The sequence below is a fragment of the Lithobates pipiens genome, unplaced genomic scaffold, assembly GCF_037356315.1.
Source record: "Lithobates pipiens isolate NorthernLeopardFrog02 unplaced genomic scaffold, aLitPip1_a1.2 Scaffold_13, whole genome shotgun sequence".
Taxonomy (NCBI): Eukaryota; Metazoa; Chordata; class Amphibia; order Anura; family Ranidae; genus Lithobates; species Lithobates pipiens.
Window position 1 is genome coordinate 301,651,058 of NW_027507718.1, and position 25,144 is coordinate 301,676,201.

The 25,144-nt window shown below is 47.5% G+C and overlaps 1 protein-coding gene across 1 annotated transcript in view; it reads left to right on the forward strand.

Moving 5' to 3' along the window:
- Positions 1-25,144, forward strand: part of ADAD1 (adenosine deaminase domain containing 1) — a 265,111-nt gene that overhangs the window by 49,868 nt on the left and 190,099 nt on the right. The window contains exon 2 of the mRNA XM_077476863.1: positions 3,822-4,004. Coding sequence (XP_077332989.1) covers positions 3,830-4,004 — 175 coding nt within the window. The 5' untranslated portion in view covers positions 3,822-3,829. The remainder of the gene's footprint in view (positions 1-3,821; positions 4,005-25,144) is intronic.

Genomic DNA, 25,144 nt, shown 5'->3' on the forward strand with positions numbered 1-25,144 from the left:
CTTCTGAAAGCAGAGGAGGGATTGTAAGCATATGAGGATGATTTTTGGCGAGTGTCCGCAGCATCTCTTGATGTGTTTATCATCCCTAGTTTCTGTAAAGTAGTTTGCAGGTCCTTAGCTGTTCGGCACATATATTTACGACTTTGACAAGTAAAACGCACTGAGAAAAAAAAGCCCCATTGGTAGATTGTCATTTCGCTGTAATATTTGCAGTAGTGGTTTCAGGGTTCGTCTTTTGTTGATTGTAATTTGTGAGATGTCTGTGAATAATTGATATTTATGACCCTGGAAAATTAGGGGATCTTTATTTCTAGCTGTATTTAGCAGTAGTTCCTTAGTGTGGTAGAAATGCAATTTTGCGATAATGTCACGGGTAGGACCATCTGTTTCCTTTGGTGCTAGGGCTCTATGAACCCAGTCCATTTCAAGATGCTCTAGTGGGATAGCTGGTTGTAATTCTTGAAAAAGTGCAGTAATAGCACCATTTAAATCAGTCGCAGATTCAGGTATTCCTCTAATACGTATATTGGAGCGTCTTGCACGATTTTCGAAATCCTCCAATTTAGATTGTAATATGTCATTTTCCTCTTTAACCACTTAAGGACCGCCGCATGGCAATGTGCGTCGGTGCAATGGCACTGACAGGCACGTACATGTACGTGCTCGCCTTCCAGCGGAGGGGGGGTCCAATCGGACCCCCTCCCGCTGGATGCGCGGTCCGTTTCGCTGCAGGAGCGATCCGGGATGAGGGGATGGCCGTTTGGTTTCTGGCCATCCCCCCTCGATCGCTCCTGGTGAATGAGAAGCTTCCCCCGCTGTGTATAGTAAACACAGGCAGGGAGGAAGTGATGTCATTCTCCTCGGGGCGGTCTTTTTGACCGGGCTGCGAGGAGAACAGTGAAAGTAAGTGTGCATCAACACTACACTGACATGTAGGTACACATAGGCACACAAAGCCCCCCCGATCACCCCCCCCCCCCCCCCCAGTCACAGTGTCACTGATTTCAGTGATCATTTATTTACTGATCACTGCATTTAGTGTCAGTTGTGACAGTAAAAATTGTCAGGGCAGTTAGTGTTAGGTCCAGGGTAGCCCCCTACCCCCCCCAATAACGGTTTTAACCCCCTGATTGCCCCTAGTTAACCCTTTCAACCCCTTTTGCCAGTGTCACTAAGCGATCATTTTTCTGATCGCTGCATTAGTGTCACTGATGCTGCTAGGTAGCTAGTTATTTTTTTAGGTTCCCCGCCAGATTTTTATAGCGTTAGGTACCCCCATATACTACCCAATAATGGTTTTAACCCCCTGATTGCCCCTAGTTAACCATTTCACCAGCGTGTGTGAGTAATATATCATTTAGTGACAACTTTGTGCAAAAAAAAAAAATTTTAATATTCCTGCAACTTGTGGCAAAATATAAAATATTTCATGGACTCAACATGCCTCTCAGTAAATGGCTTTGGGTGTCTACTTTCCAAAATGGGGTCATTTGGGGGGGGGGGTTTGTGCTATTTTGGCATTTTATGGCCTTCGAAGCTGTGATGGGTAGTGAGGAGTGAAATCAAAAATTTGCACCCTTAGAAATCCTGAAGGCAGTGATTGGTTTTCGGGGGCCCGTACGAGGCTAGACTCCAAAAAAAGTCCCACATATGTGATATCCCCGTAGGAGAAGCAGCAGAATATATTTTGGGGTGCAATTCCACATATAACTATGACAAGTGTGAGCAATATATCATTTAGTGACAACTTTTTGTAAACTTCTTTTTTTTTTTTTTTTTTTTTTGTGTCATTATTCAATCACTTGGGACCAAAAAAATTAAATTAAAATATTCAATGGGCTCAACATGCCCCTCAGCAATTTCCTTGGGGTGTCTACTTTCCAAAATGGGGTCATTTGGGGGGGGGGGGTTTGTACTGCCCTGCCATTTTAGCACCTCAAGAAATGAGATGGGCAGTCATAAATGAAAAGCTGTGTAAATTCCAGAAAATGTACTCTAGTTTGTAGATGCTATAACTTTTGCGCAAACCAATAAATATACGCTTATTGACATTTGTTTTTACTAAAGACATGTGGCTGAATAAATTTTGCCCTAAATGTATGACTAAAATTGAGTTTATTCGATTTTTCTTATAACAAAAAGTAGAAAATCTTTTTTTTTTTTTTTTTTTCTCGAAATTTTCGGACTTTTTCCATTTATATCGCAAAAAATAAAAATCGCAGAGGCAATCAAATACCATCAAAAGAAAGCTCTATTTGTGGGAAGAAAAGGACGCAAATTTCGTTTGGGTACAACATTGCATGACTGCGCAATTTACCAGTTAAAGCAGTGCAGTGCGAAATTGTAAAAAGACCTCTGGTCCTTAGGCTGACAATTGGTCCGGGGCTGAAGTGGTTAAGAAAATCCATTTCTGAGGCAATGTTAAATGTATAATTTTCCAGATCATCTGCTCTAATTTCCAGTGCTGTTGTACGCTGACCAAGTTCTCTAATTTCTTTAGTAAGATTTGTGGTGATGGTATCTGCAGTGGATTTTTAGTGATTTTTGAAGCAGATTTTCTATTTGTTTCAGCGTTACAGGAGGGGATAAGTCTTTTTGTGTGGAAAGTTCGAAATTCTCCAGAACTGACATATTTTTCTCAGGTATTTGATTAGAGAGACTATGTGCCTTTTAATGAGAGAACATCTTTATGTAAAGCAGCAGAAGGGGCTGTCTGTTTGTTCTCCTCACTGTGCCTCCCCTCAGAGGGGGAGGGTTTCAGCGCCATACTGCTGTATGTGTGAGGCGGCGATTTCTTGTTAATTTTCTGCCTCATGAGTCTCCTCTGACCCCCCCGGAATGTCACCTATGTAAGGTAGGGATATTTATCTATCGTTTGATATTATATATGTGCGGAGGGTCGAGTTACCTCCGCCGCTATATGGCTCCGTTGTCCTGCTGAGAACGGAGCTCTAAGCTAGCATTACCGCTCGGCTCCCACAGCTGCACCATCAAGATTCCCCTTTTCAAGTCAAGGCGCACTTTACCAGAGCGGTTAGTGCTTCTTGGGCAGTGCGTCACCAGGCCTCCATGGCTCAGATCTGCAAGGCCGCAATTTGGTCTTCAGTGCATACATTAACCAGATTTTATCAAGTGGATGTAAGGAGGACTAAAGATATCGCCTTCGGAGCAGAGTACTGCAGGCAGCAGTACAAGTCCCCAGGTCTGGGGGTGCCCTATGGGTTGTGTCTCCCTCCTGTCAAGTAGCATTGCTATGGGATGTCCCATTAAGTAATTAAGGCTCTGTGTCCCATGTTGTACGACAAAGAAAATAGGAATTTTATAACAGCTTACCTGTAATATCCTTTTCTTGGAGTACATCATGGGACACAGAGGTCCAGCCCCTCTTTTTATTTTTTATTTTTTTATTGGTGTTTAAGTATATTGTTTGGCTACAAAAACTTAGGTACTCCCTGGAAGGAGGAGGGGTTGTATAGGGGAGTGAACTTCTGCATTGGGTATACCAGTGTCAACACCTGAAGGTGGCCCATAACCCATTAACTGTGTCCCATGATGTACTCCAAGAAAAGGATTTTACAGGTAAGCTGTTCTAAAAATCCTATTTTCTCACTAATGGTTTGTAAACAGAAGGGCTTAGTAACCAATGAGACGGGAGGGCAAGTAACATTTTCAATGCTAATATTTGGGTGTTAGATTTGTAATCCCTCTTCCATATTCAAAAAATATATTTTTTTTAAAATGAATTCAAGCGTTGAAAATGATGTATGTACTAATCCTTTTGGAAAATGTATCAATGTTTTTGTTTTTCCTTTTTTCTCCAGAAAAAAAGATGGCAAGTGTTGGTGGTTGGGGTCAGACCTCTAAGGTTCCCAGCTTTGCTCAAATATTGAAGAAGAATTTACCTCCCCAAGAGCCACCATCTGCTGACACACAAATAAAAGCTTCCATAGCTTCAGCATACTCTGAAACACAGGATGGAGTAGCCAAAATTACTCAAGTCACCGGTACAGTTATAAGTATTAAAGAAATTCTACATAAAGCCTATTGGGTATATTTATACAGTTTCAAGAACATGCATTTGTTCTGCACATGCATTCGTTCTGTGCAAATGGAAGAAAAATTGAATGTTACTAGTATGGCTGCAACTAACGATTATTTTCATAATCGATTAGTTGGCCAATTTATTGTTTTGATTAATCGGTTAATAACCTTAAAAAAATAAAAATAAAGTGTGTATAATTTAGTTAATATTTAAAGTTTTAAAAAAAGGCAATTTATTCTTAAATATCTCAATGCAGTGGTAAATATAAATAACCAACTATATGGTTAGGGAGCAAAATATCTAATCCACTCTGAGAATAACAGAAGAGATATACTGTATATACGATTAGAGGAGAGATATATTGTATATACCGATACTATTAGAAGAGATATACTGTATATACTATTAGAGGCTATATACTATTAGAGCAGACATATAATGTATATACTATTAGAAGAGATATAATGTATATACTATTAGAGGGGATATATAGTGCATATAAGAGGAGATATACTGTATATACTATTAGAGGAGAGATGTACTGTATATACTATTTGAGGAATGATATAGTGTATATACTATTAGAGGAGAGATATACTATTAAAGGGTCAATCTAGTAAATATCATCAGACTCAACTTTAACCCCATTTTGTTACTGGTCGATTAATGGATTATGAAAATAGTAATCGATTGATCGACTATGAAATTAATCGATTAGTTGTTTCAGCCCTAGTTACTAGATGTTTGTTTTCTCTAGAGCAGATGTTCATCATAACATGAATCGGGGATTTGCTGCATTTTGGCCAGTAGATTGAGCTGACAAGTATAGAAAATAATTTTTCCTTTCATCATCAGCGCTATATATGCCTAACTTCTATTTAAGAGGAAGGCTATAAAAAATAAGGGGGGGGGGGGGGGGGGAGGAATGGGAATAAGGCCTCGAAGGAAAGTAGGTATTAAGTGACCCCAGGCAGTATGCCAAGTTATAAAAATATAAACTTTATTGGGCTTTATTTAAAACAAAAACCGACCTGAAACCACAATAACAACGTTGTTATGTAGGCCTCATGTACACTGCTGTTGGTAAACAGACGTTCAGAGGCAGTTGGCTGCTTTTTTTTTTTTTTTTTTTTCTCGCTGCCCCTGAACTAATCCAATGTTATCTTATGTGTATGTGTACGTGTACACAGGTGTCAAGAAGGAAGTTCTGATCATCCCCGGAGGTCTTACCTGTGAAGTTTCTTGCAAAGGAGCCAACGGGCGCACGCGGGGGTGCACGCTGACGCTGTCGGGCGCACGCGGGGGTGCGCGCTAATGCTGGTGGACGCATGCGGGTGCGCTGTAAAGTTGGTGGGCACGCAGCATGACAGTTCTTGGCGCCAAAGGGGTTATTTAAAGGGACCTGTCACATTGCTGTCCGATCTACAGCGTTCCTGAGAGCCCCCTGCTACTACCTTGATTATTACCTGATTCCTGTTATCCGGCCTGCCTCTGACTACTCCCTGCTTGCTGCCTGACTATTCTTGTGCCTTTTTGCTTTGTTACCATACCTGCCCGCCCGTGCATGACCCGGCTTGTCTACAACTACGCTTGCCTGCTGCCTTGTTGTTGTTCCTGCCGACCAGCATCCTACCCGATCTGCTTGAATGTCCGCTAAGTGTCCTGAACTACAAGACGCCTTCCTCTCCGATCCGGTGTGAGTGTTCCTGCTGCTCCTGCTTCCCGTTGACCTCAGTTCCAGCCAGCATCCGGTACTTCTCTGCTCCTTAGAGCCCGGACCAGTCCTTGCATCAGTGACCTGCTAGGCGCTTGTGCCCCTTCTGTGCTCCTGAACATCTGCCCGCTCTACCAGGAGTTCTTGAGCCAGAGGAATACAAGTAGCCTCTCCCAGCATCCGTGGTCTCTGCCACCAGGTATGTGACAGTACCGGACAGCCATGTCCGAGCCCACACAGGGAGCCTCTCCGATGGATGAACTTTGCCGCCGTCTTGCCGGACTTACCCAAGCCGTGAAAAGCCTGCAAGAAGGTTATAATCGACTGGAGGGGCAAGTTCAGGCCCTGTCGGAACCTTCGCCTTCTTCGTCAGGAACAACATCCGCTCCCTCAGTGGTGATGCTGCCACCCGAGCCAAGGGTCCCCACACCCGAGAGGTTTTCAGGGGACCGAAGGAAATTGAGGATTTTTCGAAATGCCTGTGAACTGTTCTTTGCCCTGCAACGCCGGACGTTCTCTCTTGAGTCTACTAAAGTGGGGCTTGTCATCTCGCTGCTGCTGGGAGAACCACAGTCTTGGACCCATAGTCTTCGTGCAAAAGCACGCCTCCCTTAACAGTCTGGACTCCTTTTTTCAAGCCATGTCCCAGCTTTACGAAGACACACAACTGACAGCCACTGCGGAGGCGGCTCTGCACTCCTTACAGCAGGGCCGCAGACCAGTGGAGGACTATGTATCAGAATTTAGACGGAGTTCCGATACCAACTGGAACAACGCCGCCCTGCGCTACCAATTTCGTATGGGTCTTTCTGAATCCCTGAAGGATGAACTGGCCCGTGTGGGTATTCCAGAGACTTTAGATGCCCTCATTAACCTATCCATCCAGATAGGTGGCTAAGGGAGCGAAGATCAGAACGCTCTGCCGGTCTTTCCCGTCCAGTCTGGATGCTTCCCCGAGTTACCAGCTATCCTCAGTCAGCTTCCCCTGCTCCAGTGACTTCAACCCCAGACTCTTCTGAGCCCATGCAACTAGGCCTTCTGCTTCCTTCTCTCACATCAGAGGAACGACAACGCAGGAGAACTAACAACCTGTGCCTTTACTGTGGGGAACCTGGGCACTACGTGAGGACCTGCCCCGCCAAGCTCCGTAAGTGCTTCGCCACTACCTCTGTTCCTGTCTCCACTTTGTCTGACAATCCTTCTCACCTGGCTGTTTCCGCTCTCTTACAGCTCCCAGGAGGGAATATCCAGGTCACCGCAATTATTGACTCCGGAGCCTGCAGCGGTTTTATGGACTTGACTTTTGCCACCAGACACCATATTCCTTTGCGGCCCAGTGCGAGAGGACTTTCAGTTCACCTGGCCGATGGTTCTATTCATAAATCCGGGCCAGTCACGCAGGAGACAAAGCCCCTGCTGACCACCATCTCAAAGAACCATCAGGAGCTGTTATGCCGGGACATTATTGAATCTCCTTCATTTCCCATCATCCTTGGCATGCCCTGGCTGAAGGCCCATAACCCTCAGATTGACTGGTGTACCGGGAAGATCAGCTTATCTTCCCCCGGAATCTTCTTCGTAGGGAAGAAGGACCACTCGCTGCGTCCCTGTGTAGATTATTGGGAGCTCAACAAAATTTACTATCAAGAATCGGTATCCTCTACCCTTGGTACCCAAGCTATTCCAAAGGCTGGGGACGGCAGCAGTGTTCACTAAACTGGATCTTCGCGGGGCCTACAACCTAGTCCGCATCCGGAGTGGTGACGAGTGGAAGACTGCCTTTCGCACCTGGTTCGGGCATTTCGAGTACCTGGTCATGCCCTTTGGTTTGTGCAATGCACCTACTACGTTCCAGCACTTTGTGAACAACATCTTCAGAGACTATCTCGATCTGTTCGTCATCATTTACGTCGACGATATCCTGATTTTCTCCCCTTCTCTGCCCGAGCACCGTGAACACGTTACAAAGGTGTTAACAAGACTGCGATGCCATGGCCTATACGCTAAGCCCGAAAAATGTGTGTTCGAGCAGCAGAGCATTCAGTTCCTGGGATTGATCATCTCTGTGGAGGGCATCCAGATGGACTCACAGAAAATTTCTGCCATTTTGGACTGGCCTGCCCCTACGAATAAGGGCGTTCAGCGTTTTGTGGGTTTCGCAAACGTTTACCGGAAGTTTATTAAGGGATTCTCCACTATCATCTCTCCCATTAAGCAGGGCAGTCGTTTCCGTTGGTCATCTGAAGCCCAGAAAGCCTTTGTGACCCTCAAGAATCTGTTTACCACTGCATTGGTCCTGAAGCACCCTGACCCGGCGCTACCTTCTATTCTAGCGGTGGACACTTCCGAAATTGCAGTAGGGGCAGTACTTTCTCAGAGGCAGGGATCCAAGGCTCTCCTGTATCCAGTTGCGTTCTTTTCCCGTAAACTATCTGAGGCTGAGAAGAAATGATGTGGGAGACCGGGAACTGCTGGCCATCAAGTCGGCACTTGAGGAATGGAGGTACCTTCTGGAGGGAGCAGCACACCCCATCCTCATCTACACCGACCACAAGAATCTTGAATATTTGAAAATCGCTAAGAGGTTGAAACCACGTCAGGCCAGGTGGGCACTCTTCTTTACTCGATTTTTCTTTTCATATCATGTACAGACCGGGGTCAAAGAACACCAAGCCAGATGCCCTCTCAAGGATGTTTAGCGAGTCCGAGGCCTCTTCATCCCCAGGCACCATCCTGTCTCCAGGAAAACTTGCTGGACCAGATCAAACGGGCTTCTGTTTGTGCCACTTCTCCGTCTGGTGTCACACTGCAAGCAAGGGACGATCTGTTGTGGCATCTGGATAAAATCTTTGTACCCCAGGAGGTACGAGTTGCTGTTCTCGGTGCCTGCCATGACCACAAGTTAGCCGGTCATTTCAGGGTGCACAAGACATTTGAACTTCTCCAGCGCACGTTTTGGTGGCCGCGGTTAGCAAAGTACTGCAAGGATTACGTGGAGTCTTCCACTGTTTGCACTAAGAACAAGGGCAGCAGATCCAAGGCCTGGGGTCTGTTGAAACTTCTGCCCGTTCCTGAAAGACCATGGAGGATGATCTCCATGGATTTTATCATCGAGCTGCCTCCTTCTGAAAACCATTCTGCCATCTTTGTGGTTGTGGATAGACTCTCGAAGATGGCACATTTTCTTCCTATTTCTTCTGCTGCCAAAACTGCTAAGGTCTTCATCAGAGAAATTGTGAGACTTCATGGGATCCCTGTAGATATTGTTTCCGATCATGGGGTACAGTTTACCTCGAAATTCTGGAGGGCATTATGTGGTTCCCTGGAGATTAACCTTTCCTTTTCCTCGGCCTACCACCCGCAGACTAATGGCCAGACGGAGAGGACGAACCAGACTCTGGAACAATATTTACAATGTTTTCCTCCTTCTCCCAAGATGATTGGGTTCCTCTCTTACCTCTCGCTGAGTTTGCATACAATAATTCTGTCCGCTCTGCCACCAAGCAAACTCCATTCTTTTCAAACTATGGATTTCATCCCCTGTTCCTGACAAATAACCTGTCGGAATGCTCGGTACCTGCTGCTCAAGAGACTTTATTTTTTTTTTCAGTGCCACCAATAAACTTCTTCAGGAAACAATGTCCAGGATCCAGGAGTATTATAAGGAAATATTTGACAGGCAGAGGAGAGGGGAACTTAAATTGGAGCCTGGAGAGCAAGTGTGGTTATCCACTTTGAACCTAAAGCTGGCATGTCCTTCTAGGAAGTTGGGCCCCAAGTTCGTTGGTCCTTTTCCTGTGAAGAGAAAGATCAACAGCGTGACTTATGACTTACAATTGCCAGTCATTCCGAATTCACCCGGTTTTCCATGTGGCTCTACTCAAGCCCACTGTCCCAGATCCCTTCGTTGGCAGGAATACTGGTCCGCCTGAGCCTGTTCTGATCGATGGAGAAGTCGAGTTTGAGGTGGAATCAATTCTGGACTGCAGGAAGAGACGTGGACAGGTTCAGTACCTGGTAAAGTGGAAGGAGTACGGCCCGGAAGATAACTCATGGGAGCCGGAATCCCCAACATTCATGCTGAAAGACTGATCTTTTCTTTCAAGAAAGTGCACCCAACTAAGATGGCTCAATTGGGCATCCGGAGGCTGCCCCTTGGGGGGGGGGGGGGGCAAGGGCAGGCAATGTCAAGAAGGACGTTCTGATCATCCGGCTGTCCCCGGAGGTCTTACCTGTGAAGTTTCTTGCAAAGGAGCCAACCGGCGCACAAGGGTGCGCGCTAACGCTGGCGGGTGCACGGTAAAGTTGGTGTGTGCGGGCACGCAGCATGACAGTTCTTGGCGCCAAAGGTGTTATTTAAAGGGACCTGTCAAATATGGCCTCCTTGCTGTCCAGTCTACAGCGTTCCTGAGAGACCCCCTGCTACTACTTTGATTATTACCTGATTCCTGTTACCCGGCCTGCCTCTGACTACTCCCTGCTTGCTGCCTGCCTCCAACCCCGGCTTGCCTGACTATTCTTCTGCCTGCTGCTTTGGTACCATACCATACCTGCCTGCCCGTGTATGACCCGGCTTGTCTACGACTACGATTGCCTGCTGCCTTGTTGTTGTTCCTGCCGACCAGCATCCTACCCGATCTGCTTGAAGGTCCACTGAGTGTCCTGAACTACAAGACACCTTCCTCTCCGATCCGGTGTGAGTGTTCCTGCTGCTCCTGCTTCCCGTTGACCTCAGTTCCAGCCAGCATCCGGTACCTCTCTGCTCCTTAGAGTCCGGACCAGTCCTTGCATCGGTGTCCTGCTAGGCGCTTGTGCCCCTTCTGTGCTCCTGAACATCTGTCCGCTCTACCAGGAGTTCTTGAGCCAAGTAGCCGCTCCCAGCATCCGTGGGCTCAGCCACCAGGTACGTGACAACAGGTTTGTTTTAATGTCGTTTTTAGGCAGTTGCGTTTAAAAACAATTATTTTTTTCCAAAAAAGGTCTCTAAACTCGAGTTACTATCTATCGAGTTAAATCGTTCAGGAGAGGTTGTAAAAATGTCCCGTGTACATTAAGCCTTAAAATCAAGCCAGCCACGGTGATAGGTTCTGAAAAAGCAGCTTGAGAGCGGACGAAAGATGTCAACCGCAGTGGTTCATAAGCCGCCGAGATGGAAAGGACTCAAGGAATGTCCTCCATCTACTAACCGTGAATCTATGGGAGTCTCCCACCCCACACTCAGACCAGATACAAGTGACGTCCAGTGACCTGCCACACATATTACTGACGTATATTGAACTGTATGTCCAGTTTGTCGGTACCTTATCCGTCTAGGATCTGGATGTATCTTTTCGTATACTATTGCTAACCTCATGGAGTTCCATGAACCATTGAAAATGTTTGAAATTTTTGCCCTCATATGAACTTCCATAAAGTGGCTAACTTGGGAATCTCCAGGGGCTGATTTTTGATGGACCTCATACTGTCTGTCTAATATCCCTAATATTTTTTAAGGTGGAACACACCAGTATCAGCAAATGAGAAACATCCATATCTATTACAGGACTTCTTATATGCAGAGACCTCTTATTCACTGTCTAGCCAGTGATGGAGGCTCACATCACCCTTTAAATAAGTACCTACAGGGGGGCGTGTCCGGACGGAAAGGAGGAAGGACGCACTGTGGCTGTGCTCTGCCGATTGCCGCCGAATCCACAGCCATCCTTCGCTGTGGATCGTTTTTTTCTGCTTCAAAACGCCACATCCCCTCTCCTGGACTCCCCCCTGCGTTACCCCATAGGAGTTTGCTCACTTTTGGCTGCCCACAAGTCGTGCAATCGGGCCTGTTGCTGGCTCCATATTTGGAACACCGGCCACCATCTTGAGGCCGGCGGGCTTGACGGAGTCGCCGGAATCTGAGGCATCGGCCGTGGACGAGCACTCGGGGGTGGATTTTGTAGCCAGCGGGGCCTTGCGTTTGGCTGCCGCCTCCCGGACCTCCATTTGGGCCTTCTCTACCCCGGTGAGTCCTCTGAGGGGTTGTAGCTGGTTTCCCCCCCCGGTTATTTTCCCCTCTCGGTGGGCGCTTCACTCCCTGGCTGCGGGGAGCCTGGGTGGCTCCAGATCCCCTGAGTTTTCGCCCAAAACAGAGCCTGAGAGCACCCGGCTGCAGCTACTCTTAGGAAAGGCCCTGGTTCCGGCCTACTCTGGTAGCCGATGGCTATCTTGCTACACTCAGCTCTACATTCCTATCATTACCACAGCCTGCCAGTGTGTGGGGGGAGCATAATAACTGCAAAATAACTGTTAAATAACATTATAAGCCCCATCATCATCACCCAATATGTCTTCTAAATGAGTTAAAGAGGAAGTAAACCCTGATGGGTTTACTTCCTCTTTCATTCCCTGCAAAGGCAAATCATAATGGACTACTATGCATCGCATAGTAGTAGATTGTGTCACTTACCTGACACAGGAGCCAGCGATGTCACCGCTGTCCCCTGTAGTCCGGCGCATCCATCTTTTCGGTGGGGTCTCGCAGCTCCGGCGCTGTCATTCGGCGGAGCCGCGATGACGTCACTCCCGCGCATGCGCACGGGAGCCGACGCGCGTGGCAGCTCCATTGTTGGAAATGCCGCGCTCAGTGCGCCTGCGTGCATGCGCATGCGCCGTAGACAGCGGTGCCTGTCTTATGGCAAATATCTCCTAAACCGTATAGGTTTAGGAGATATTTCTTGGACCTACAGGTAAGCCGTAATCTAGGCTTTCCTGTAGGTCAAAGTGGTTTGTAAGGGTTTACAACCACTTTAAAGGGCCTCTCTGCTTTCCAAGACCCCTGCGAGGCTACGCTAGCCTATAAAAGCTCCGGGGGTAAGCTTTCTTCATTACATTACTGAATCGCCCCATGGGCAAAATTGGACAGCAACAGGAATATTCTAAACCCCTGCCTGAAAAGCCAAAAGGGCCTATTATGGACCGCTTTGTTACCAGATCTCAGCCCCTACCCCCCACTCCCCTGCGGACTCTTTGTCCAATATGGAGCTACCTCTGGGAATGGAGAACTCTGAGAATCCCCCAGCTACCGCCTCCCAAGCCTCTGTCATGGAACCATCCCTCCCACAGGGGATCCTTACCCCAGATATTTTAGACGCTAAATTGGATGCTAAATTACATCTTATGCTCCAACAAATTACAACTAACGTCTCGGCTGAGGTAAACAAACTAGCAGTGGAACTAAGAAAGGAAATCGACCAGCTGGGCGAACGCATAGACACACTTGAAAATAAATTAGACGAGATGGTCAGCTATGTCCAGACCGTCGACGGGGAAAACCACAACTTGCGCCTCTCCATATCCGAACTACAGCTTCAACAGGAAGACTTGGAAATTAGGGAGAGGCGTCAGAATCTACGCTTCAGAGGCATCCCTGAGACTGTGGGAGATCCTGATTTATGAGTCTACCTACTAGGCCTCTTCAATACCTTAGCACCCACAGTTGTAGACATAGACTGGCGCCTTGATAGAGCCCACCGATCTCTGACCCCCAAACCTCCTGCAGGAGCCAGACCCAGAGATGTTATTGTCCGGTTCCATTTCTTTGAAAGCAAAGAGACGCTGATCCAATCCATACGCAATAAACCCCAAATTGTTTTTATAAAGGGGTGAAGCTAAAGATTTTTAGTGACCTCTCTCCCATCACCCTGGCCAAACGCAGAAACCTTCGTCCAATTACCTCTTGCAGGACCATAAGGTCCCATATTACTGGGGGTTCCCCTTCCTCTTACTAGTGTCTAAGAACGGAAGCCCAGTACACCCTACGTGATCTTCTGGAGAGCGAATCTTTTCTAAAGAACCTTGGCCTGCCTCCCCTCCCTGAAGAGGACATGCACCCTGCTGATGGTCCTGTCTCGCCCACTTCCCAATACTCCAAGCCGCATCTGGACACCTGTGAGGAACAAGCCTAGGAAACACCTCTCCACACCTCAGCGTCCACGGTTCTCCAAGCAACCCCTCTGAATTCTCCTATCTGCCCTGCGAGTGGTCCAGTTTTGAATGCTGTCTGCATTCCCCCATCTTACCTTTTCTTATGAGACTTAAAAGAAATGATCCTTTTGCTATGCTTATACGAAGATTTTGTCTTTTGCCTTGTTTATTCAAGGCGGGACTTTGCTTCCCCACCCCTTGGGGATTTCCTCTTACCAATGACTATTTGTATATGCAATTTTGAATACCTCTGAGTTCTTAAGGAGAGCAGATGGCCCTCCTCACCCTTACATACGGCCTCCTCTGGTGACCATCCGGTCACGTCCCTCCTGACCTAGGCTCATACCCTGGATTTCCTGAGGCTCATGTACCCCTCAGGCTTTCAAGAAGTTAAATTCTATATTTCTTTTTCTGATGCTTTGTTATTGTTTCTTTCCAATGTTTTTTGTACTATTACGTCCATTCTTATAGATCAGTTTCATTACTTACAGATGCAATGCTTGTGCTGGCACGGCCTCCGGTCATCCCGCGTCGGGGTTTACTTTGTTTCTTTACACTACCAGGGAGTGAACTACACCAATTACCAGTTAGAGTTCTGGTTCACTGTTATTTATTTTTCAATGTATTGCAATCATACAACTCCTACATATGCTTCCCCATTTAGTCTGCCTATATGGCTTTAAAGCTTTTTTTCTTACAATGTAAAGGGCTTAGGTTCTATACGCAAGCGATGGCTGGCCCTGAAGGAATTCAGGTCTTCTGAAGCAGATGTGGTTCTGTTATAGGAAACCCATTTTAAAGCAGACGGCTTCCTCAAATTTGCCTCTAGACACTTCCCCACATCCTTCCTGGCCTCTGACCCCACGGGCAGGGCGGGAGTGGCGATACTGATCAAAAAGTCATGCCCCATTAAGGTTAAAAACTCCCATGTAGACCTCCATGGTAGATACCTTATCTTAGACTGCCAATATCTCAATAACTCTCTAACCCTCGTCGACTTCCTTAATGGCCTTTTTGACTCCACACATTATCCGTCACAGCCCTTTATGATAGTTGACGGGGATTTTAATTTGGTCATGTCGCCCACCAGAGATAGACAGACACTGTTTTCTTCAACACCTTCCAAGAAGCTTGCATCTCAAGCCACCTCCTTCCGCCAGATTATTAGATCCCAACACCTTTTCGACTCTTGGAGGATTAAACACTCCACAGCTAAGCAATTTACGTTCTACTCCCCAGCCCATAAAATGTACTCGCGGCTCGATCACTTCTTCATCTCTGCCCCATTCATCCCATACGTGGTCGAGTCCGAACTGATGCCTATCACTTGGTCAGACCACGCTCCCATTACACTAGATCTTGCCACTAGCGACGTAACAACCATCTCTTACAATCCGAATGCTCCTGCTCTGTCCTAGCCGGGAGTCTTTCGGAATTTTTCCAACAAAACAGAGGGTTGGTCTCTGACTTCTCCACCCTGTGGGAGGCGCACAAGGCTGTTTTTAGAGGTGCTTGTGTTGCCGAGAGCTCTAGACTGAAGAGAGACCGAACCAAACTTATCCGATCTTTAACTTCCGCTCTCCTCTCAGCAGAGCGGAGACTACTAGATGCCCCCATGGTGGAGAGACTGCGGAGAGTCACCTTACTCAGGCAACAGACTAAAACGGAACAACTTGATCAGGCAGATAAATCACTGCTCTGGACCAAGCAAAAATTCTAAGAATTCTCCAATAAACCCCACAAAATGTTAGTTAACAAGCTACGACCACACACTTTTAACTCCTTCCCTGAGTTTCTCCTATGTCCTGACGGAACAAAGACCTACTGCCCTTGTGAAATCTCAAATATCTTTGGCAAATTTTACCATAAACGCAACCCCGGAAAACCACTTTCACTTCACACAAGAGAAATTTGAGCCCCCCCTTCTCCAACCTGAAACTCCCCAAGCTCTCGCCAACTGACATAGAGGTCCTAAATAAAAACGTAACGGCAGAAGAGCTTTCGGCCACAATACGGATCTAACTTCGCATAAATCACCTGGCCCTGACGGCCTCCCCTATTTCTATTATAAAACCTTTTTGGATATTTTAAAACCACACATGCTGACCCTATTTGACTCCCCCCCCCCCCCACAATTCTCACATTCCTACATCTCAGTAATTCCCAAGCCAGGTAAGGACTCCTCCATCCCAGACAATTACAGATCTATAGCCCTCCTAAATTCGGATTACAAGATATTTACGAAAATCCTTGATTCTAGATTATCCGGCCTTGTCCCTAAACTTATTCACTGGGACCAAGTGGGGTTTGTCCCTGGCAGGCACACCAGAGATAACACCCAACGCATAATCAACCTGATAGACCTGGGTAGGACCAAAAAATCAGCCCTGATCCTGCCTTTGATAGGCTCAGCTGGCCCTACATGTTCGCTACGTTGAAGGTGTATGGCTTTGTTGGCCCCTTTCTAAAAGCATTATAGGCTTTGTACTCAACTGTTACCGCCCAGGTGCAGATGTCGTCCTTCATGTCGCCTCGCTTCCCCATGATGAATGGTAATACGATCTCATCCAGATATACGCGGGGTGGTGATGCGACAGGGGGAGTACAAATTATCACTCTTTGCAGATGACATTTTGCTGACCATTACCAACCCATTAGCCTCCCTCCCCTCGTTACACAAATTACTCTCCTCGTTTGGTGGTATCTCTGGTTACAAAGTAAATACCTCAAAGACCGAAGCTCTACCCATACACATTCCTGCAACACAACTCTTTCGGGCTTAGGGTAACGTATCCTTTATAGATGGTTCAATGTCTCTCTCAAATACCTGGGTGTACCTTTTGACCCCTTCATACTCCCACCTATACCATGTAAACTTCCCTCCCCTATTTCAAGACCTAAATAGCTCCTTATTATCCTGGTCCAAATACCCTCTGTCCCTCCTGGGAAGGATCAACGTCCTTAAAATGTCCATCCTGCCCAGGTTGCTCTATCACTTTGAGACACTGCCGGTTGCCATCCCATCCCCACAACTAAAACTTCTTCAGAGGTGCTTTTTAAAATTTATATGGGCCAATAGATCCCACTGCCTAGCCAGTTCGTTGGTACTTGCGCCTAGATCCCGGGGCGGTCTGGGGGCTCCGGATATTGTGAAGTACTACCACGCCACCCACTTGAGAATCATTGCCACATGGTCCTCTTTAAATGTCACGAGTCAGTGGGCTGCTATTGAGAAGGGGGTGTTGTATCCGACTCACCCATGCTCCTTGATCTGGGGTGCCCCGTCCCCTCTGCTTCCCAACTTTAGACTTTTTGCACGGCCCCAATGTCCTTTTACCCTGGACATATGGCAAAAAATTAAAAAAAAAGAAAAAAAAGTACTCCCTTACCTCACCCTGCCCCCACTCACGAATGTGCTATTTAACCCAACTATTCCTGATGGACTGTCCCTGGCTAGGACCTTTACATGGCTCGATTTCCCCCCCCCCCTCCCCTTTCAGTTTCAACTTCGAAACTTGGTGCATCCCATCTCTCGAAGGCTTTATGCTTTTGAGACTTTACGTGAAAAGTATGATATTCCCAACCATTTGTTCTACTTTTTATCTACAAGTTAGACATTTCTTTAGCTTCAAATCTCCAACTCTAACCCTTGACAAGCCCACAGCCTTCGAACACCTATATGCTCAGGAACCCCACCAATTACATCTTATCTCCTCTATCCATCAAATCCTCCACGAGACGACCTCCTTAAATGAACTTACACATTTGTATATGGTAAATGGTCTCACTTGCTAGGTAAACCCATCACTCTACAGACGTGGGACAAGGTCTGGGCCCCCACCTTCAAATCCTCTCAAAGTGTCACACAAACGGAAAACGGCTATAAAAATCCTTATGTTCTAGTATAGAACTGATAGACAGAGCAGCTGGGCATTCCCTGGGAGGTTGATTAGGGGGTTTTCTCCCTTTCCTCTCTCCCTGTTCCCGTATCCCCCCCCCCCATGGGGGATGCTTCATGGCTGGGCTGTGGTGCAGTGTATGTACCTGGGCCAGGGGTTCTCCGGGGGGCTCTAACCCTTAGGTGGGGGCTGCGCTGGCTGTCTGGGTCCATGTGTAGTCATCTGTCTCTCTGCTGTTGTCTGTGGGCTCTGCACGTGCTGCCGCCATTATTCGGCGGTCGTGGAGATTTTCTGTTGGCCTCTATGAGGAGCATGGCCGTCAGCCATTTTCTCAGTTCAGCAGCCATTTTCCCTGTTTTTATCTATACAAGAATGATCGCCGGCCATTTTTTTGTAGCCTCATTGTGGTTTTTCTCCCCCAGCCCTGGTCCCTGTGCCTCAGAACAGCGCAGTCTTTGCTCCTGGACACTTGTGACTGACACAGGACACAGCGATCAGCGGCAGCACAGCACTGGTGAGTCCTGCTGTGGGGCCTCTCAGTCTGTGAGCAGCTAGGAGGGTGGGATTGAGCACCTTGTCCCAAGACCTCAAGAGTGGCAGACGGGGTGGGTCAGCATGGCGTCAGAAGCTGGCGTTTCTTCCCCAGCTCTCCCTGCAATTGCAGCTGCCTCGCCTGCAGATAGTGCAGTGCATTTGGACGCTTTGTCGGCAGTCCTGGAAAGGTTTGTTGACAGGGTGGAGGTGGCTTGCGGGCGCAAGGGAGGTAAAAATCGCCACCCGTTCATTGGAGAGAGCTCTGATACTGACTCGGGCCTCGCGGTTACTGGCGGCCCCTGTTCTGATGTGTCAGAGGATGCTGACCAGGACCGTTCGGACAGTGAGGAGGAATAATCGCTAGTTGCAGCACTTACCACCGCTGTGGGGGGATACCCTGAAAATATAGGATGCAGCAGGATCCTCTGCTGAGGTGACGGTCCCTTTTGGATCCGTAAGTCGGCCTGTACACCTGAGGTTCATATACAAGAATGGGGAAGCCCACAACGGACCTTTTCAGTCCCAAAGCGGATGGTAGTGTGTTACCCCTTTGAAGAGAGCCTCCTTATAAAATGGTCGGCTCCCTCGGTCGCTGACTCCCCAGTATCCAGTTTAAATGAAGTAACCACGATTCCGGTAGAAAGGGGCTCCTTCATTTAAGATCTCTACCGACAGGAGTGCCGAGGCATTAGTGTCGCAGACCCTTACAGAGTGGGCAAAACGATTGCACCGTGAATTGGAGAAGTAACAGTCTCCTCCTGTCTGCGTAGAACTAACAGACCAGCTGGTGCACAGCCTTAAGTATGTCTGTGATGCGGCTCTGGATACACTTCCCCTGCTCTCTATGGCATCGTTATCAGCAGTTGCTACGGCACCTGATCTGGCTGAAATGCTGGTCTGCGGACCAGGTATCTAAAACATTTCTAACGGATTTGCCCGCCCTTGGTGAGCTATTTGGCGCTTCACTGGAAGATATCATTAAGAATGTTACAGGTGGGAAGAACATGTTGCTCCCACAGTCCAAGAAGAGTAAGGAACCACGCTGCAGGCAAGGGCCCTTCTTTTCTGCTCAGAAAAGGCTTTTTCGCCCGCCCGGGACGTCGAGTAAGTGCTCCCAGTCCAACAGGACGACTGCTGAAGGACAAAAGCATCCCTGGTCTCGCAAGCCTGTGGGCAAAAGTACTACAGCATGAAGGTTTGCCCCCACCCGACACACGTGTGGGGGGGTCGCCCGTCGGGAGTTTGCAGCTTGGTGGGCCTCTTGGCTGTCTAACCAAGGGGTCTGCGAACTGATTTCATTAGGCTACAAGTTCCTCTCTTGGCCACCAAACAGATTTATTTTTTTCCCCTCCAGCATACCTTTACTCCCAGCTCGTCAGGAGGCCCCGTTTGGGGTAGTAAGGGACCTGCTTAGACGCGGGTTGATAGTGATTGTTCCTAAACTGGAAAGGTTTTAGGGATTCTACTCCATTCTGTAGTCTAAACCTAAAAGCCCTCAATTGCTTTGTGAAAGTACAAAGGTTCAGAATGTAATCAGTTCGCTCTGTAGTCGCTGCACTCCATCAGGGGGACTCCCTGGCGTCTCTGAATATCCAGGGCGCGTACTTGAATATACCCATATGCCTCGGGCATCAGAGGTTTCTGCGATTTTGCAGTGGGGGCAGAGCGCTACCAGTTTGTGGCTCTCCCCTTTGGCCTGGCCTCAGCACCTCGAGTCTTTACTGAGGTATTGGCTCCAATTGTGGTGGTGTTGCGACAATATGGGATCGCAATCGTGTGTTACCTAGACAACCTCCTTCTGAGCGCAGCTTCCGCTTCAGAATTGAGGGAGGATGTGGCGATCACCATGCAAACTCTGCAGGAGTTTGTGTGGATGTTGAACATGTAGAAGCCGGTGCTAGTACCAACTCACCGCCTGGAGTACCTCAGGTTACTGCTGGACTCCGTGGAAGCAAGAGTTTTTCTCCCTTCAAACTGCAGACTCTCAGAGCTGCGGTGAAGTTGTTGATGAACCGCAGGTGGTCCTTTCTGCATGCGAGTTCATGGCCTCATGGTAGACTCCTTCTTCAAGGCAGTACCATATGCCCAATTTCACACCAGAGTCTTGCAGAGGGTGATACTGTCCAAATGGGACAAATATCCATTATCCCTGGATCGGCAGATTCGGGTGAGCCAGTTAGTCAGGGACTCTCTTCTCTGGTGGTTGAGGTCTCTGGCCCTTCGGTCCGGTAGATCGTTCCTACCTTCTCATTGGACGGTGATCACAACTGACGCCAGCCTGACCGGCTAGGGTGGAGTGCTGGGGGTACAGTCGACCCAGGGCTTCTGGTCGCAGGAGGATTCCCAGTTGCGGATCAATGTGCTCGAGCTTCGAGTGATCAAGCTATGTCTCTCCACATGGTCAATGAGGCTACAAGGGCATCTGATCAAGATCCAGTCAAACAACGCCATGGCGGTGGCATATGTGAACCATCAAGGAGGAACATTGAGCTCGGCTGCAGCACGAGAGGTCGCCCACATCCTCCGGTGGACAGAGTGACATGTACCGGCCCCATCGGCCATATACATCCCGAGAGTAGATAACTGGTAGGCTGACTACTTAAGTGGCCAGATGCTGGACCCAGGAGAATGGTCATTACATCTGGAGGTGTTCAGGCTTCTTTGCCTGCGGTGGGGCACACAAGATGTGGGTCTCCTGGTCTCTCGGCTCAATAGAAAGACGCGGGGGGTTCGTGTCCAGGACAAGAGATCCTTGGGCGGACGCGTCAGGCGCGTTGGTGGCTCCATGGGAGCAGTACAGGCTGATTTATGCTTTCCCTCCGCTCAAACTGTTGCCTTGTCTACTTCGCAGAGTGGAGGCCGAGGGGGATTCCAGTGATACAGATTGGCTCCGGCGGTCTTGGTACGCTGATCTAGTACGCCTGATGGTGGATTCCCCTTGGCAGTTGCCGATGCGAGAAGACCTCCTATTGCAAGGTCCGATACTCCATCCTGCTTCAAACCTGAATTGATTTGAACTCACGACTCGATTCAAGATTTGAAATTGTCCCCCCCCAGCCCTAGGGTGTTTATGAAATTGGTGGGCATCAAGGGTACCTACCTCCACATCCTGTTTTTCTTACGTTTTATTGATGAACAACTGATTCTTGACCTAGGCAGAAACTAGGGCTGCAACTAACGATTATTTTCATAATTGATTAGTTGGCCAATTTATTGTTTTGATAACCTTAAAGTGTGGATTGTGAATGTATACGTGTATGTATGTGTGTGTGTATATGTATGTGTGTGTATATATATATATATATATATATATATATATATATATATATATATATATATATATATATATATATATATATATATATATAATCTTTTTTTTTTTATTATTACACAGTGGTAAATATAAATAACCAACTACGGTATATGGTTGGGGAACAAAATCACTGTGAGAATAAGAGACGAGATATACTGCATATTCCTTTTAGGGGTTGAATATGGTAAATATCATCAGACTCGGATAAAAAAGTTTCTCTTATATTCACCGACCGACACAGCTCCTCTCTGTAACAGATGAGTTGTTAGCCTTATCACTAGGAGAATGCTAGGCATAGTTGTAACACAACACTCAGAACTCTCAGTTCTGCCCAGGGGGTGGTCCCTCGGGCTACAACCCTCCAACCTGCAAAGCAGCATGTTTTATTTTGCCTAGTAAAGGAGAAGGACCTAGGAACCCTGCGGATCCATCGGTCCGTGCTTTTTACGCAGAAGCTTGTTTTTTTGCGCAAGATAAATGATCCTGTGATCTTCTATCAACAGCCGGCTGGGTGACAGGCTGGATACCCTTGTAGTCTCCCCAGTCCGGCCATTGAGCGTGTGCAGGTAGCAGCTACGGCTTGGCAGGCCACGACAAAACCTCCACTCCAGAGGTGGTCGGTGAGCTTTTATACTCCGGGGCGTACATATGACCGGGCTACTGATGTCTGTTTCACAGTATGCCGAGGCCAGTAGCTACCCTGTACTGATTAGGAGTAGATCTACAATGGAATGTCTCCCAGCTCTTCAGGACTGGTAAGTACAGCTTTCTCTGCCTGGCGGGGCTGAGCAGCTGGGCATTCCCTGGGAGGTCGATTCGGGGGTCCCTCACCTCCCTCTCTTCTCTCCCCTGTCCCTATCTTCCCTCCCCTCCCCCTCACGAGGGGGATGCTGCAAGTGGTGCTGAACGGTGTGTGTGTGTGTGTATGTGTAAGATCCGTGAGGGCTCTCACCTGGGATAGGGGACTGGCTGGCTGGTGGTGTCCCGGATCCTGTGTGTTAAGCTCCCGGAAGGTGCCTGTGAGGGTCTGGCTGTGTTTTCAGTGCAGTGCTGTGTCTTTCACATTCTGTCTCTGTCCCTCATGGAAGCTGGCCGGCGGCCATTTTAGGTGTGGGCGAGGGCAGCATGTCTTTCTGGGCTTCAAGCGCCCATTTTCCCAGTGCTCTCCTATTCAGGACACTGGCGGCCATTTTCTAGAAGCCTGAGCACGTTTTCAGTATTCTCCAGCAGCAGCTGCATGTGCTCTGTTTACTGGACGCTGGGTGGCCACCTTATTGATGCCTGAGCAAGTTTTTCAGATCATTTAGCGCTCATTCTGACGAACTGCCACGGCATAGGTTTTGTTCCTCTGCACCTGGGAGCACTCGGGTCCACAGGCACTACTTGTGAACAGCTCAAAACTCCTCAGGGTGGTGAGTCTGGCAAGTTAGAGCCCCTCAGTCATCGGCAGCAAGGAAGGTGGGACTGTCACTGTCCTAAGTCCCCTTCGGGTGGCAGACAGGGTATGGTCAGCATGGCTTCAGAAACTGGTGTTTCTTCCCCCCTAAATCCAGGCAATTGCAACCGGGTCAAATGCAAAATTATCTATCCAAATCAAGAACGGCGCTGTTCCTACCTATCCAGTTCCACTGGGATGCATCTAAAAAGTATTAAATCCACTCCGGGCGTTGCTGCTCTTTCTGAAGTCCACTGGGTGGCAGACAATTCTATAAAGTACAAAGCAAGAGAGAGCGCACACCAGCCCTAGTGCATTAACGTTTATTAAATCTAATTTCTAATTGCAACCGGGTCACCTGCGGACTGCGCAGTACCCATGGACACTCGACGGCAGTCCTCAATTCGTTCGTTGCCAAGATGGAGGCGGTGTGTGGGAAGAAAGGCGCTAAAAAGCGGGTCCTCTGGGGAGAGCTCTGACGCAGACTCAGGTCCTGCTGAGGCTGGTGACCCCTGCTCTGTCTCATCAGACGACGCTGACTTACTTGTTTTAGAGTCTGGAAGGCATAGGTTTCTTGGTGTGGATCTTGGGGTTGGCACCCCAGGTAGTATGTCAATAGGCCGGAGTCCCGATTCCTGCATATGGGATCTGTAATGAAGCTGGTCTTGACTTCTATCAAGAGACAGATTCCAGCCTTGTCAGTGTTTTTCCTATGGCCTCTTGCTTCCCACTCTTGGTGCGTAGCTTATTCAGGGGGTAACACAGTGTATTCCCCCTATCAAGGCACCTCTAAATCCGTAGAATTTAAAATTGGTCTTGTCGGCTTTGTTAAATCAGCCGTTTGAACCTTACGAGAAGTTCCCTTGGTTCTTTGACAAGAAAGATAATCTTTTCTGCTTACCATTTCTTCTGCTAGAAGAGTATCAGAATTAACAGCTCTGTCTTGTAAGAGACATATTTCATCATGCATAAGGATGAGGTGGTTTTATGTCCTCATCCTGAATTCCTATCCTTATCTGGGGAAGAGAAGGCACTACATTCTCTTGATGGAGTAAGAGCGATCAGAGTCTATTTAAAGGTGACCACTCAGGTTCGCAAAACACAGGTTTTGTTTGTACTGCCAGAGGGTCCAAGATATGAACATGCAGTGTCAAGATCCACTATTTTCCAAATGGATTTGTCAAGTGATTGTTCAAGCTTCAGCTTAACCACTTAAGGACCGCCTCATGTAAATATACGTCCTTTTTTTTTTTCAAGAGGGATATCTCGGTAATGGCAGCAGCTGTTGCCACAACCGAGGTATCGCTCTTTACAGGAGGCGGTCCTGTGTACGATAATGGTGGTCTCTGCGGCCGGTTCACTGCAAGATCACCGTCATCAGCGGCGGGAGAGGTGCAATTTTGAAGCATGACATGTTGGGTATCAATTTACTCAGCGTAACATTATCTTTCCAAATATATAAAAAAAAAAAAATTTGGGCTAATTTTACTGTAGTCTTATTTTTTTTTTTATTTAAAAAAGTGAATTTTTTCCAAAAAGTGCTTGTAAGATCGCTGCGCAAATACGGTGTGAAAGAAAGTATTACAATGACCGCCATTTTATTCTCTAGGGTGTTAGAAACCCAAAACATTATATATTTTTTTTCTAAGTAATTTTCTAGCAAAAAAAAAACTTTTAAACATGTAAACGCCAAATCTGAAAGAGGCCTGGTCCTTAAGTGGTTAAAGAAAATTCTTCCTTCTCATGTTAGAGCACACTCATCCAGGGCGATTAGTGCCTCTTGGATGGTGCATCATCGGGCCTCTATGGCTCAGATCTGGTCTTGTCTTGGACTTGGTCTTCGGTTCATATGTTTATCCTATTTTATCAAATAGATATTAAAGGTCATGAGGCTATTGCCTTTGGGCACAGCATACACTGCAGGTTGCAGTATGAGTCCTCTGGCCTCCTGTTTCCTTGTTCTGTCTCCCCCTTCAGTTGCCATTGCTATGGGACATCCCACATAGTTATTACTATGGCTCTGTGCCCCCTGATGTAAGAAAAGAAAATAGGATTTTTTTAACGGCTTACCTGTAAAATCCTTTTCTTTGATGTACATCAGGGGACACAGAGGCCCCTCCCTTTTTCTTATACACTTGTATTGCTTGGCTACAAAACTGAGGACTCCCAGTAATGGGAGGGGTTATATGGGGGAAGTACACACCTTAATGGGCGTGCCAGTGTTTAGCACTTGATGCGCCAATAT